The following is a 13798-nucleotide window of genomic DNA, read 5'->3' on the forward strand; positions in this document are numbered from 1 at the left end:
GACAGATTAAATATATTATTGAACACTGAAAAGTAATTAACCTACTTTTCCAACTGAAATCAAGCATTTGGAGCCAAGAAGAAACCTTTGACAAGGCAACATTCTGCTGTTTTCATGAAGAAAGTGTCAGAAAGACACCATTATCCCATCTGCTAACCTATAATACTCTGTCCAGCTCCAGCTTAGTAATGTCTTTGTAAGCAGCACATTCATCTTTTACAACACAAATTACAGTCAGCTACTAATGTCTGTGTTTATTATAGTGCACGCAGTGTTTAGTCTGTGTTTGTGTAAGGGATAAGGATGGTTTCGCAACTTTTTCACACACACACACACACACACACACACACAAGCACATACACACATAAATTAAGCATATAATGTACATCCATACACATACTCTCACGTGGTGTTAAAATATTACATATCCTTCTATTCGTGTTGGTTTTGTGTATAATGACTGAGTAATGGATGCAATGAAAACTCATCATATACAGTACTACACATACAACAAAAGTATATTTGTAGTATTGTTTTCATACCGTTTATTTTTTTAAACTTTATCACCCCTCAAGAATAACTGAGAGGTGTAACAATATACAATAAAATAATGGTTTGGTCCATATAAAACTATATATGAAATTAGGTTTCTATTCTAGTTGATGATAGCAATCAGTCACAACCAAAAGCTCGTGTTCTGTCAGGTCTGCATGTTTTAATAACCTCTCCTACAGTACTGTATGTGATTACATAATCAGATTCCAAACAATTACGTACTCTTAATTAAAGTTAGAGTATATTAACTTTAAAATAAATACTCATGATCAGATTACACTTCCCTTTTTATGGATAGCATGATTACATATTAGTCTACATATACTAATTAATTCTACATATTAATTATTCTTCTTCATCAATTAAATCTCCCAAATAATTTTCTCCACTAAGTTTTAAAATAATACTTTGTCATATTGCTTAGTTTCATTTTTTAATACTGTTCACAAGTACAGTATAATGGCCATGTAAATACCCTGTACTGTAAATAAATAAAATCAACGCTTCTGAATTTCAGGGCAAAGCACCCTTAGCAACATAAGAAAGACATAATTATGCTAAACATTGGTGATGTATGGCTGTGATGTCACCATCTTATCCAGTAAATATTTAAAACATCAATAACTTTGGACAAGTAATGGCATTTTGTCAGCCAAACATATAATTAGGCAATCATTTAGGTAACACTAAAATAAGCAAAATACTTAAGGTAATACTAAAATAAGTAACCTTTACTATCTACAATTTTCATCATGTAATCTGCAATCAGTACAGTACAATATTTTTTATTCGGTTATTGCTTATTTTTATTCAGTTATTATGTCGTTGCCATTCCTGGTGTCATTCCACAGTTGAAATACCGATTGAGCGATTATATAGACACGAAATGTTCATTAATGTTTATTTGGTGCTAAAAATAAAGAGGAAAGAACAAATCACATTCACACACACTTCCTGATGTTTGAACCGAGGGAACTATATTATGATCTGTCACACCATCAAAAAGCATTAAATCAGCCTTTATCATAGAATTTGCTCATAAAGGGGACAGAAATGGAAAGATGACACTTTGTGTTTGTCAGAAAATTAAAAACCCAAAACCCCACGCTGATTTTTTTTTATACTAATACAGTACACTGCCAAAACATTTAGGACACCCCTCCAAATAACTGAAGTTGACTGGCCAGCACAGAGTCCTGACCTCAACCTGAAAGAACAATTTTGGAATCAATTAAAGCAACTTTGGAATCAATTAAAGCAGAGACTACAAGCTAGGCCCTTACATTCAACATCAGTACCTGACCTCGCAAAGCATGGGCCAGTATGTGATTCTGACGGTATGATAACTTTGGATAAATACCATGTGATTACTGCTCTAAGATATATTCTTTTTAAATGTCTGGATGAAAAAAAAACAAAAAAAAAAAACTTTCATCTTTAAACAATATTTTCACAATATACATTTTATTTAGAGAAACATTTAATATATTTTTGAACAGTAAACATATCAATAATAATTCAAATGGATCATTGACTTCTGCTGTCTTCATCAAAAACACAGATTTCTTAACAATTTAAAATGCCATTTTTGGAAATATTCTCTGCTAGAGAAAAAAAACATGTATACACCTTAGTAACGTATAACAGAAAATTTTAAAACCTTGACTTTTCCTATAACCGCAGTCTACCTTAAAAACGGTTATCGTCAACACAGGCTCATTGTGATAACGTAGCCCTGCGAACGTTTCTGGAGACAGCGAATTACATAGCCGGAGGTACGTATGGATGCATTTCATTTTTTTAAACGAACACTACGGAGCGGTGTGATGCCGTTCCTTTTCGCGCTTACCAGCTGACTGCTTACCTCCATATGGACGGCATTCCAGCTGCAACCAGTTTGTCCCGTTAGCACGCCACGTCCGTCGGCGGATTTGACATGCAGAGAGGAGTTGACCACGAAGACGGGGGTTCGAGACTGGTAAAGAGCGGTTCCAGAAAGCAGGTAAGACAAAAACAGAATCCAAAATATAAAACATACAAGTGAATAGCAGGGTGAGAATGTGGTAAAATCTGAAAAAAAAATAAAATAAATAAATCAGACGAGGGCTTTTATTATTTTGGATTGCTTTTGAAACGTGTTGGTTGGGTTTAGGGAAGTGGGTGTATGGGTCAATCGATAAAATTGGTTGGGTTTAGGGAAGGAAGAGAGTGGGTCAGTCGATTGTTCGCTCAGTTAGTCAGAAAGTCTGTCAAAAAGTGAGTAGACAGCGGCCTCTGGTGGGTTTACGCGAGAACAGCAGGTGCGAATGGCACTCGTAAGGGAAATTTGAGATCTCCAAAGCGTACACGGCGACCTCTGGCGGATTCGCGAAAACAAAAACTGCAGAAAAACGTGCCGCCGGGATGTATTTAGCGGTCTCCACGTCCGTGGAGGTACGTTTTCAGAATGAGCCTGGGTTTGTTTATCGTCCCATGCCGAGACCTCACAAGCGTCCTTCTTGAAAAATTATCCAAAATTGCCATAAACACACTCCTAAACCTTGAGAAAAGCCTTCCCAGAAGAGTTGAAGATGTTATAGCTGCAAATGGTGGACCAACTCTATATTAAACTCTACATCTGGTCAGACAAACAGATAGCCCCGCCTTTAAATTCACATCATTGGTTAAATCACTGTTACTGGTCTCCATGCATAAACAAACAGAAAAATATTTTGAAAGCACTACAGGGCCAAAGTGTTGAGACATTTCAGTAAAAGAATGGCTTACTTAAAATCATCTCAGAGATAAGATTACTTGAACATTGTAAAAATACACACTTCACCTTTCAAATCTTAGCTAGCAGGATGAGCAGTTCAACGTCAACAGCAAACTATCGTCATCATCTTTGTGTCTTTTCACCTCTCGACCCCTCGCTGGAGACAGGAAGAACAAACCTACATGAAGCTCGTATCCCACAAGAGACGAGCCACAAAGTCTTCAAAACATAAACACGCACATACGCACACTTGAAAACTCTCCTCCGTTCATTTTGAGCAGAAACCTTTTCAAATAAACAAGAGTCCCTCTCATCTTTCCATATTTTAAGGGCAATGACAGAAGTGTGTTCCTGGTTCAGATAAAAACATTTGGGTACATTAAGTCTGGCTTCGATCAGAGAGCACTAGAAACAGAAGTGTTTACCCAGAGACTCTTTTCAAAAGCTTGCTGAAGTTCAGAGGACACTGGCAGACAGGAAATTTAGGACAGCAAAAAAGGCAAGTAAACATCACTGTGATGTCCTATAATTAATCAGACACCCGCCACATACTGTAAACTAACTTTATCAGTTTCTTTTATACAGGGTTTATCGGGTTTTTCCAGAGTTTGAAGCAGGCTGGTACCAGTAATTATTCTTTTATACACAAAAAAAATTTTGGTACTTTAATCTGTACCTACTCAACCAGCTATTCTGACTAAATAAAAGCCTCACAAACCAGGCTAAATTTTCTGCATGTTTTGACCAGTTAATATCTATTCAGGTATGAACTACTTCAAAAGTCAAGATAAAATGCATTGATAAAACAATAAACATTGTTATAAACTCACTCATTCATTCATTCATTTTTTCATTTTCTTTTTGGCTTAGTCCCTTTATTAATCTGGGGTCACCACAGCGGAATGAACCGCCAACTTATCCAGCATATGTTTTACGCAGCGGATGCCCTTCCAGTTGCAACCCATGGGAAACATCCATACACACCCATTCACACACATTTTAGCTTACTCAATTCAACTTTAGCGCATGTCTTTGGACTTGTGGGCGAAACTGGAGCATCTGGAGGAAACCCACGCGAACATGGGGAGAACATGCAAACTCCACACAGAAATGCCAACTGACCTAGCCGAATCAGCAACCTTCTTGCTGTAAGGCGAACGTGCAGCCCTAAAACTACACTACCTGACAAAAGTCTTGTCGACTATCCAAGTTTTAGGAACAACAAATAATAAATTCTGGTTTATCATTTGGTATCAGAAGTGGCTTATATGAAAGACAAAGACCTCTAGTTTATGCTTATTTTACCAAAATAAAATATGATCATGCCTTCATTTAGAATTATTTAATTAGAACAGTAAGCTCTTAGACGAAAGTCTTGTCACTTAAAAATAATGTACAGTATAGAATATAAAGTCATGGTGCAGTGGAAAAAGAATGAATATTGTGTATGACTCCCATGAGCTTGGAGGACTGCATCCATACATCTCTGACATGACTCAAATAACTTATTATAAAGTCATCTGGAATGGCGTTCTTGCAGGACTCCCAGAGTTCATCAAGATTCCTTGGATTCAACTTCAATGCCTCGTCCTTTATCTTACCCCAGACATGCTCAATAATGTTCATGTCTGGTGACTGGCCTGGCCAACCCTGGAGCACCTTGACTTTCTTTGTTTTCAGGAACTTTGATGTGGGTACCCTGCCGAGGAATTTGCAGGTTCCAATAGACCTTCTGCAGTATTTGTGATGATTGGGATGCAGTTCAACAGATGATTCATCAGTAAAATCTACCTTCTGCCACTTTTCCAAATGATCAACTAAAAGTCAAGATTATTTGTTGCTCTTACAACAGGGATCGACGACAAGACATTTGTCAGCTGGTGTAAAACTATCTGAATTACTTACAAATGATTGGTGGTTTTTCTGATGTAAAGGGTGATTAATGAACAAAAATGTTTTCAAAGCAAGGTAATTTTACCATCTTTGATGAAGTTATAGTTTTTCATAAAAAAAATCTATAGTTTTTTGTATTTTAGTTTTATTTGAAGTTTAGTTTTAAAAACTTACAGGAAATGAAAACAAGAAAATTTTCCTTGAAAATAACTATACAGATTAAAGTTTCAATTATATATATAAAAATAAATATAAATTATAAATATAATACATTTGACATCTTTATTAACCTTCAGTTAACATTCAAGTAACAAAATAACTGCAGATTCACAGTTTTAGCTTTTGCTAAGTTTAAATCGGCAGTTTGATTTTTTTTTGTTTATTATTGTGTGTAAAAGTATTGCATTTTTGTAATATGTTTACAAAGAAATTGGTAATTAAAATGAAACAAAATTAAATTATTTTTTATTAACTATTTTATTTTGTATCTTTCCTGCAAACCAAGGCAGGAATAAACTATATAATAAGTTTAAATGACAAATATAAAATTGAAATATAAAAAAAGTGTATAATAATAAATATATATAATAAAGCATTAATATTGTGTCACTGATGAATGTTGCTTCTGAACACAACAGTGCTTACTGTAGTTTTGATAGTGATTGCTAGGCCTGTGCATTTGACTAAATTAGTATCACTGTTAATACTGTTAAAGCTGCATCAGGAACCTGAAGATCCATGCAAACAAGTGACGTTTGACCAGACATTTTCCAGCTGGCTTAAAAGTTCCTTGCATACAGTCAATCCAGACAGTTTGTTTCCAACCTGAAGACCAACGCAAATGTATTCATATTACTGTGGCTGCATTGTAATTGATGATTTTATAGGTAAAGGAACACCTGTTAAAATACAAAAGTGGAAAGTGTGTGTAATGAATAGGCACAAGGTTTGCCAATGAGAGAAAAAAAAGGGAGTGACTGATCTTTAAAAGAGGAGGGACACTGGGGGAAAAACACTGGCTCTTAAGTCAAACCAGTTTGGCAGTGAACCCATGACAATAAAATGCAATCAAAAAAATATCACTAGAATAGATGTATTGTATTTTAACAGAGAAGAATAAGAAGAGAGAGAAAGACAGGAAGGGAGAAACATGTTGTGTTTTGTGTGCGAACAGCCTCATATACCCTATAGTACATGGTAGCAGTAATCTCTGTTTTCCATGCCCGCATGCCCAGACTCCCAGGAGAATGCTTGTGAAATGCCACCTATAACATCACATCCGTTCTCTCGCCTCTGAACTTTCAACAGCACAAAGACAAACAAAACGTTTGTTTTTCCTGACAGTTCCCCAAGCACACACGCTGACAAATTCTAATTGTGCTGGAATATTCCAAGGGATAAATGCAATTGGCATACTTTGGATTTTTCTGTCCACAAAAACACGAAGAGGTGTACATTTTCCAGTTTGTGTCGCACCTGCAGGGCTTCCCTTGTAACACATTCTGATAGCTTACCTTGGATGCAGGCCGCCGTTCGGGACAGTTGGGATGCTGACACAAGATGCCGGGTTTCTCTTCCTGTGCAGGTTTCTCACCTGAAACAACACAAATAGAGGTTAAAGGTCAACTATAAGTGTGTGTAGGCCAAACTCTAAAAGTACCCAGCAAACTTTTTTTGTTCATAAAGCAGGTCTAATAGAGGTCTAAACATAGTCATCTTGGCTAAAACAAGGCAAAATTTTGGTCAATCTACATTTAGATGTCTATCAGACATCTATTAAACACAAAATTGTTTGCTAGGTACTGTCACTTAAACTTTCTCTGACAAAAAAAATAAAAACCCATTGTCATTATCAGTAGTGGTGTTGTTTACAACTTACAAGTCTTCCACTCGCTTTTTGCCAATTCATGAGACCAACTTGAACCCGCTGCGAAATCTGTGTGGGGAAAACTTTCACTCTCAGATGAGTCTGTGTAATTTTAGTCTGTTTGGGTTCCCAGTGAAATGATTGTATTTTGACCACAGAAATTCACTAGACAATGCTAAATGTGACAGTGCATGAAGGCTGTGGGTTCCCTTGTGAATTTCCTACTGATTTCATTTTTATAATACAGCTTTTGGGTTTATGAGTAAATAAGGTTTGTGGTAACATTATTTGCAGATTTTGAAATCTTCTTGCCCACAAAGCTCTTACAAACTGGCCTCAATTACACTCACAGTTTCAAATGTGCCTCTTGAAGCCAGGGAAGTGAGGTTTGCTCAGACAATTGCTAGCTGTTCTTTACTACACTTATCCCCCTGTACCTCATGTTTCCATCTGTGTCATAGCACCAATGTGACCAAATTAAGCACCAAAAAAAGATGCTAAAGATCACAGCCTCTAGCATCAGTCACTAGTGTCCAGCACCGGGTCACGGCACCAATTTAAGCCCTCTGGTTCTATTCAAACCTCTCTAAACACACTTTGAACTAAAAGGTGTGTTTGACAAAGCAGTGCGGCACAGATGGATTGGTTTATGAAATAAAAGCACAGTAAGAACGATTTGAAAGTATGTTGAGCTGTCACCAATCAAATTAGTCTTGCAGAATGTCATACAGCAAAGCGCACAAAAAAAACAAAGAAGAAACAAAGCGTGTAGCATCATTCACTAGTTCACCTCTTGAGGCCAGGAGGATTTTTACTCACACAGCTCCTACTAGGTTGTCTCTGGTGCACATTTTGCATTAAACCAACTAAACCATTCGAAATACAAAACAAAACTCTTTTTTAGGGCTGAACAGCTTTCAGTGAAAGAATCAAGTAGCCTGTGGTAATCTAAAGAAGATAAATAAAGAGATAAATGTGATTGAGACATTTGTACTAGGTTACTATTAAGGGACTGAACACAGTGCCTGTGGGGATATGTCCTTGGGAATGAGCCAAAAGACATAACAGCAATACAGGACTGCAAAAGATGAGGCAGCTGGGGGGATACTGTACTGCATGAAGGAAAGGGAGAAAAAAAATTATCAATAACTGAGAGCCACAAAGAAGAGTTAGTGATGCAGTATGCTTAACTACTAAATTGCATGATACATTGTATATTTGACTTTATAACATAAACAACTTGAGCTAGCCGTGGCATACTTTCTTTCATTCCAGCTGTCAGGTCCATAAAGACAAGTAACTACCAAGGCACCAGGAGTGGTTATAAAATAATCTCAATAAATAATTCTTCCTGAGGGAAGGATTGACCGAAAACTGAAGGATCGACAATAACACAAAAAGGAAAAGAAAGAGGAAAAGGAGCAAAAAAACAGACAGAACGAAAAACGTTGGCGGAAATCTGAGATTTCCAGACATTACAAGTTTGCTGGCAGACTAGCTGATTTTCCTTTCAGTGAGGGCAGTGATATTCCTCTTACCTAGAAACCCACAGGTTTTCATGTGAAAAAATACATGATTTTTCATCAATTTTATTCTCATAATACTGCCTCACCTCACAACTGGTCAAAATAAGCAGTTGATGTTTACACACACACAACTGTAGAAACCAAATCTGACTTTGGAATATGTTATAGAGAAAAGACATCACATCTTGCTGAGAAACAACCTTATTCAGACTAATTTCTTTCAAAATATTGGCAGATCTGCATTGCAGTGATGATAATTGCAAGCAACAGCCATCTCTTATATGAACCTTTTGAAAAAATATAACATTAATTCACTAAGAAAGCTCCACTGTACATTATTTGTATTTTCCACAGCTGAACGGATATGAAAACATTTCATTTGCACCATAACTAAACCACTAATTGTGCTTTAATAGAAATCATCACACTTTGTATAAAATGATTCAAAAGTGAAGACCAACATGGTTGTGGTGGAAAAACATCATACCTGAGAAAGTCAGTCTGTTTCTTAAACAGTTCTTATTAAAACTGCAATTATACTTTAAAAATGGAGTTTCATAGTTTAAGAATAAAAGAAATCCGATCTAATAAGTGTAAAATTATGAAATGACAAGAAATAAATAAATAACAAATAAAAAAAACAACAACATAAGTGTTCAAATTTGACGAAATGCACATTTTAAATTGTTGTGAATGTTTGCCATATTCATAAACACAAGGTAAATATCATGGTACTATGATGGTAAATATAATGATATTGCCTGTTACTTCATCAAAGCAGTTACTTCATCAATCCAACATCCTGAAAGCATAATATCATCACACAGTCCAAGCTAAACTATAGATATTATCCTCCAACACTGTAAGCATTCCATCTCCATACTCGCCTCCATAAAGAATACTCCATTTCTCCTTGTTTAGTCAGAGAGGCAGAGGGCACCTCCTAAGAAATCCTCTATGTGAGGAATGTGCAGAATGCCAGGATCTGTTTTTCATGCCCCTCTGTTTACCCAGTCGTTTGCTGAAGTTCCTGAGGAGCGTGAAGCACATCTACTGTCTCAAGTGCTAGAACGGAAATATTTGATGTAATACTCGTTTCCTTTTGCCTCCACTGGAGGAACACCAAGCTGATGCCATGGATGCCAGTTGTATGATTCTGAAAGTCTGAGAATGTCAAAACATTACCAGCTCTGGAAGCAGAGTTGTCATTGATTCTTTATTCCTGGATAACTAATCCTCTTGCATCTGAGGCTTAAATGAGATTAGCTCTCAGAACCCGACATAGCAGCACTGGCTCAACTGATGCTGCAAGTTTGAGAAGGCACAGACTGCTTATGCAACCATAAATAGAAAAGTTTGGGAAACCCGCATGAAAACAGTCATTTCCGCAGTTCAATTTGGTGCCTCTAGAGGTTAAGGGTACTTCTTGACACAACTCCTTCATAATTTTTTAATCTCAAACTTTAAAAGCATCTAAAGATTTAATTACTAAAAAGTAATTTGCTTGACTGCATGGAGAAAGAGGGATAGAGTGACAGACAGATTACTTCCAGGGCAAAAGTCATTCTCAGCGGGTCCTAATTAGGGCATTAGCACAGAGATCAAACAATATTGGTAGTATGGACAAGCTAAAACTCACTCTCCATCTGCACTTTGGTGTCACAGCGGTCCCTAAAAATATCTGGGTACTCAGTAGAAAGCAAACATATGATTCTCCACACAAAAAGTCAAAAGAATTAAGTGTAAAGCCATAGCTCATACAAAAATAAATAGCAACACCTATAGAGCTTACTCCTGCAGGGATTGCAAAAAAAAAAGTATTTATTATAGAATGTTTTTGGTCTTTTTAATATAATAAAAGTATATGGTGCCAAAATGTTCACATAAATACTTTTCAGTTTATTTCTCAATGAAAACGGCTGTATGATGAAAGGTCTGAAAAACTGTGCATGAGGATTTTTTGATGATACTTAAGAATAATTGTTGTCCTTTTTTTAAAAAAAAATCTTGACAATAATGAGTTTCCATCCACTTTCATTATATAAAAAAAGAGAGCATAGCTTGTATATTTTGCTAAATCGAATTTTGTTATCCATAGTAAAAAAGCCAGTCATGCAAGAATGACATGAGGGTGAGTAAACAATGATAAAAATAACATTTTGGGCAAACTATAGGCCCTCTGAGAACAAACTTTTACTAGATTTGGGTGGATAGGAAAAGTTCACCCATATTTCTGTTGTTATACGCATATTCCCCCTTGTGCCTCTCAAAACCTATATGTCTTACTTTTTCCCATGGAACATAAAATAAAGTTATTTATAGCAGAATATATTTTGTTAGTGGTCCTTTCCACTTTTGTTAGTGGTGAGTATAGTGAACAAAGATTTTTTAGACCAGCTTTTGAGCTAATAAATGTCAGCCAATTCCTCAAACATGACTAAAATAAAACGAAAATCTTTTTTTTAGATTTTGTTTTCATTACCAATTTCTGTCAAAAGGCTTGACAGCACCTAGTCATCATCCACTTGTATTAAATGGAATAGCTCAGAGTAGATTTTTTATATATACACATTACTGAGAATGACAAAGATAAATGACAATATTTGTACATATACAGGCCTTTAGAAATGCACGTCTCAGAGAACAAAATGGCATGACTAACCGCGGTTCGCCACAGTACACTCTGACTTCTCTGATTCCGAACTTGATGCCGCGGGTGGCTGTTTCTCCATGTTTTGTTCATAATTGCTCAAATCTAATACAATGCTGTGCCTGGGTAATTGTGCTTAATGTTTGTTAATAAGAGAAATAGATTTATTTTAGACAGAGTATTGCCGACTTGCCACAGCCATGGCTCTAATATAAAATTTTTGACTGTAGGCCATACAAAAGTTTTTACAGAGCCTAGTTAAATGTTCTTTGATTATGCTAGTTATCAATAAACTGTTAAAGCCAAAATGAATGGTAAAATACAGGTTGTAGACCATTTCAATGTGATGTCATAGGTCCAATTGATAAACATTTCCTGCTTGTTATCATACTATTTGATAACTGTAACAAGAGGCAATTCAATCATATTTTCATGTTAAAACAGCTATCATAACATTAGCTTATCAATATGTGGCTCTTTTTGGAATTTCGGAAGCTTTGGAAATTAAAAATGTAAAACAGAAAACACTTTAGGACCATTGTTATGGTTTACATTCCTCAAAATGGTCTATGCAACTAAAACTTTCTAAAATTTGGAATGTTGTGGAGACGTTGTTTAGACTTTGCTTATATGATATATTTCGTTCCATTTAAAAGCTTGACAACAATTGTCCTCAATTCATTTTCATTAATTGGAAGGTTGCATGTTAAATGATTTTGCTAAAGATCTGATTTGGGTTTTCACAGAAGAAAGACAGTCATGTCAGAATAAAATGAGAGTGAATATATGATTACAACATTTTCATCTTTGGGGAAATTGACCCTCTGAGAACAATCTCACAATCTTCCACCAGCCAATCAGTAAAAAACATATTTAGAGGAAACATGGCATTATCCCAGTGTAAAAAATGATTAGTTACTTTACTTTAAACCATTTTAACCTGTAACTATTAGGTTCACTTAATTTAAAGCAACAGATTTATTCTCTTTTTTGAAGTCAACTACTTTCTTTAAAAGAAACAGGTTACTAACTTTTTGAAGTAAGGTCAACTAATCGCTTTAAAAGCAATGGATTAATTCACTTTTTCGAAGTCAACTAATCATTTTAAAAGCAACAAGTGTACTCACTTTTTGAAGTAGTCAACTAATCGCTTTAAAAGCAACATATTAATTAATCTTTTTGAAGTAAATTCAACTTACCACTTTAAAAGTAACAGGTTTACTCGCTTTTTGAAGTCAACTAATCGCTTTTTACGGTGTATATTTTATAAAAAAATTTTAGCATCATAAACCAACAACCGAAAAACTCTCAGATGGCCTGTAAATGTATAGATAATTCACCCAAACTGTCTCCCACCACTCTTCAGGGTCAGTTAAAATCTCTTACCACAAGCCTTCTGGGTGATGTCCATGAGGGAAGTCCAGGTGTACTTCTCCACCCCAAACTTGCTCTGTGCACATGGCAGAGTTTCCAGTTCATAAGAGCCATGCCTTCGCCAATAGAACATCGTGCCTCACAATCCAAGCGCATCCAATAAATCTAATGCCACATCTCACTTCAGACAATGTTCTTCACACCTTCTTCTTCACAAGAATCTTCAAAATAAAATTTCTCTACATGCTCTCACAATCTAACCGAAGTACGAAACCTGAAGGGAGTTCTCTTGTGGAGAAAACTTCTCAGAATACTGGATTTCTAAAAGTTTCCAGGCAGGCTGGATTGGACTTTGTGAACCAGTTTGTGAAGGGGGAAAAAGAGGAGGAGGAGGGGGGGCTTGACCCACACAGCACACCAGACAAGCGATGCATTCATCCACATATGAAGTGCATGCTGGGATTTGAGAGAGAGTTGGACCTGTGACTTTTCAGAATGACAACAAATACAAAGCTGCCTTTTGAGATGTCCACCTACTTGCAGCCCACAATCTCTGTGCAGCACGTCAGAAGTTACAGTATAGAGAGCAATGAAGTAGAAATCATGTCGTTTATAGACACTCAAGCCACCGTCTGAAGTAATGTACAATGAAATACTGGAAAAGCTGAATGACTATACTGTAAGTGTGAAAGGGTTAAGATGAAGATTAAGAGAATAACTGCAAGAAGTTCACGAGTTCCCTCTAGAACCCCCACAATTTCTAATTTTGCTTGACAAATTAGAGAGTAGCATGGGAGAGTCTTAGCTGTTGGGATCCAACATTTCCAGCCATATGGTAGTGATTTGGAGCAGTGTGACGTGCAGGGGTTAGTTTTAATGACCAGGCTTCCAGTGGCAGTCAAGCCAATGCGCCGCAGTCTCAGACTATGTCAGCTTAATCATTCACTGGGACATGTACAAACAACAAAGCTCTTTTGATCTGCACCTAGACATTTCCCTCTGTGAGCTGCTGTACACAATGTCTTTTATATTCGCAGCTTGTTTTATCTGGCTTTTATTACATTAAGTAATTACAGTCAAATTTTTTCATCAAGTGGTTAGAACGGTTTCGTTTCTGATGCATTTTGCACTGTAGCTTGTGTTTGACTTGGGAAATAAAAGTTCACTCATGATTTTGA

General features: G+C 36.3%; 1 protein-coding gene across 3 annotated transcripts in view; it reads right to left on the reverse strand.

Moving 5' to 3' along the window:
* The window catches only part of plekhg5a (pleckstrin homology domain containing, family G (with RhoGef domain) member 5a), a 70727-nt gene that overhangs the window by 52253 nt on the left and 4676 nt on the right, over positions 1–13798 (reverse strand). For 2 of the 3 annotated variants that reach the window (XM_056468016.1, XM_056468015.1), the window contains exons 1-2: positions 12633–12902; positions 6718–6797 (exon numbers count right to left, since the gene is read on the reverse strand). In XM_056468016.1, coding sequence (XP_056323991.1) covers positions 6718–6797; positions 12633–12753 — 201 coding nt within the window. In that variant the 5' untranslated portion in view covers positions 12754–12902. Of the gene's footprint in view, positions 1–6717; positions 6798–12632; positions 12903–13798 lie in introns of those variants that run through there. The other variant, XM_056468017.1, reaches the window with a different exon arrangement.

Source organism: Danio aesculapii, chromosome 11 (genome assembly GCF_903798145.1).
Source record: "Danio aesculapii chromosome 11, fDanAes4.1, whole genome shotgun sequence".
Classification (NCBI taxonomy): Eukaryota; Metazoa; Chordata; class Actinopteri; order Cypriniformes; family Danionidae; genus Danio; species Danio aesculapii.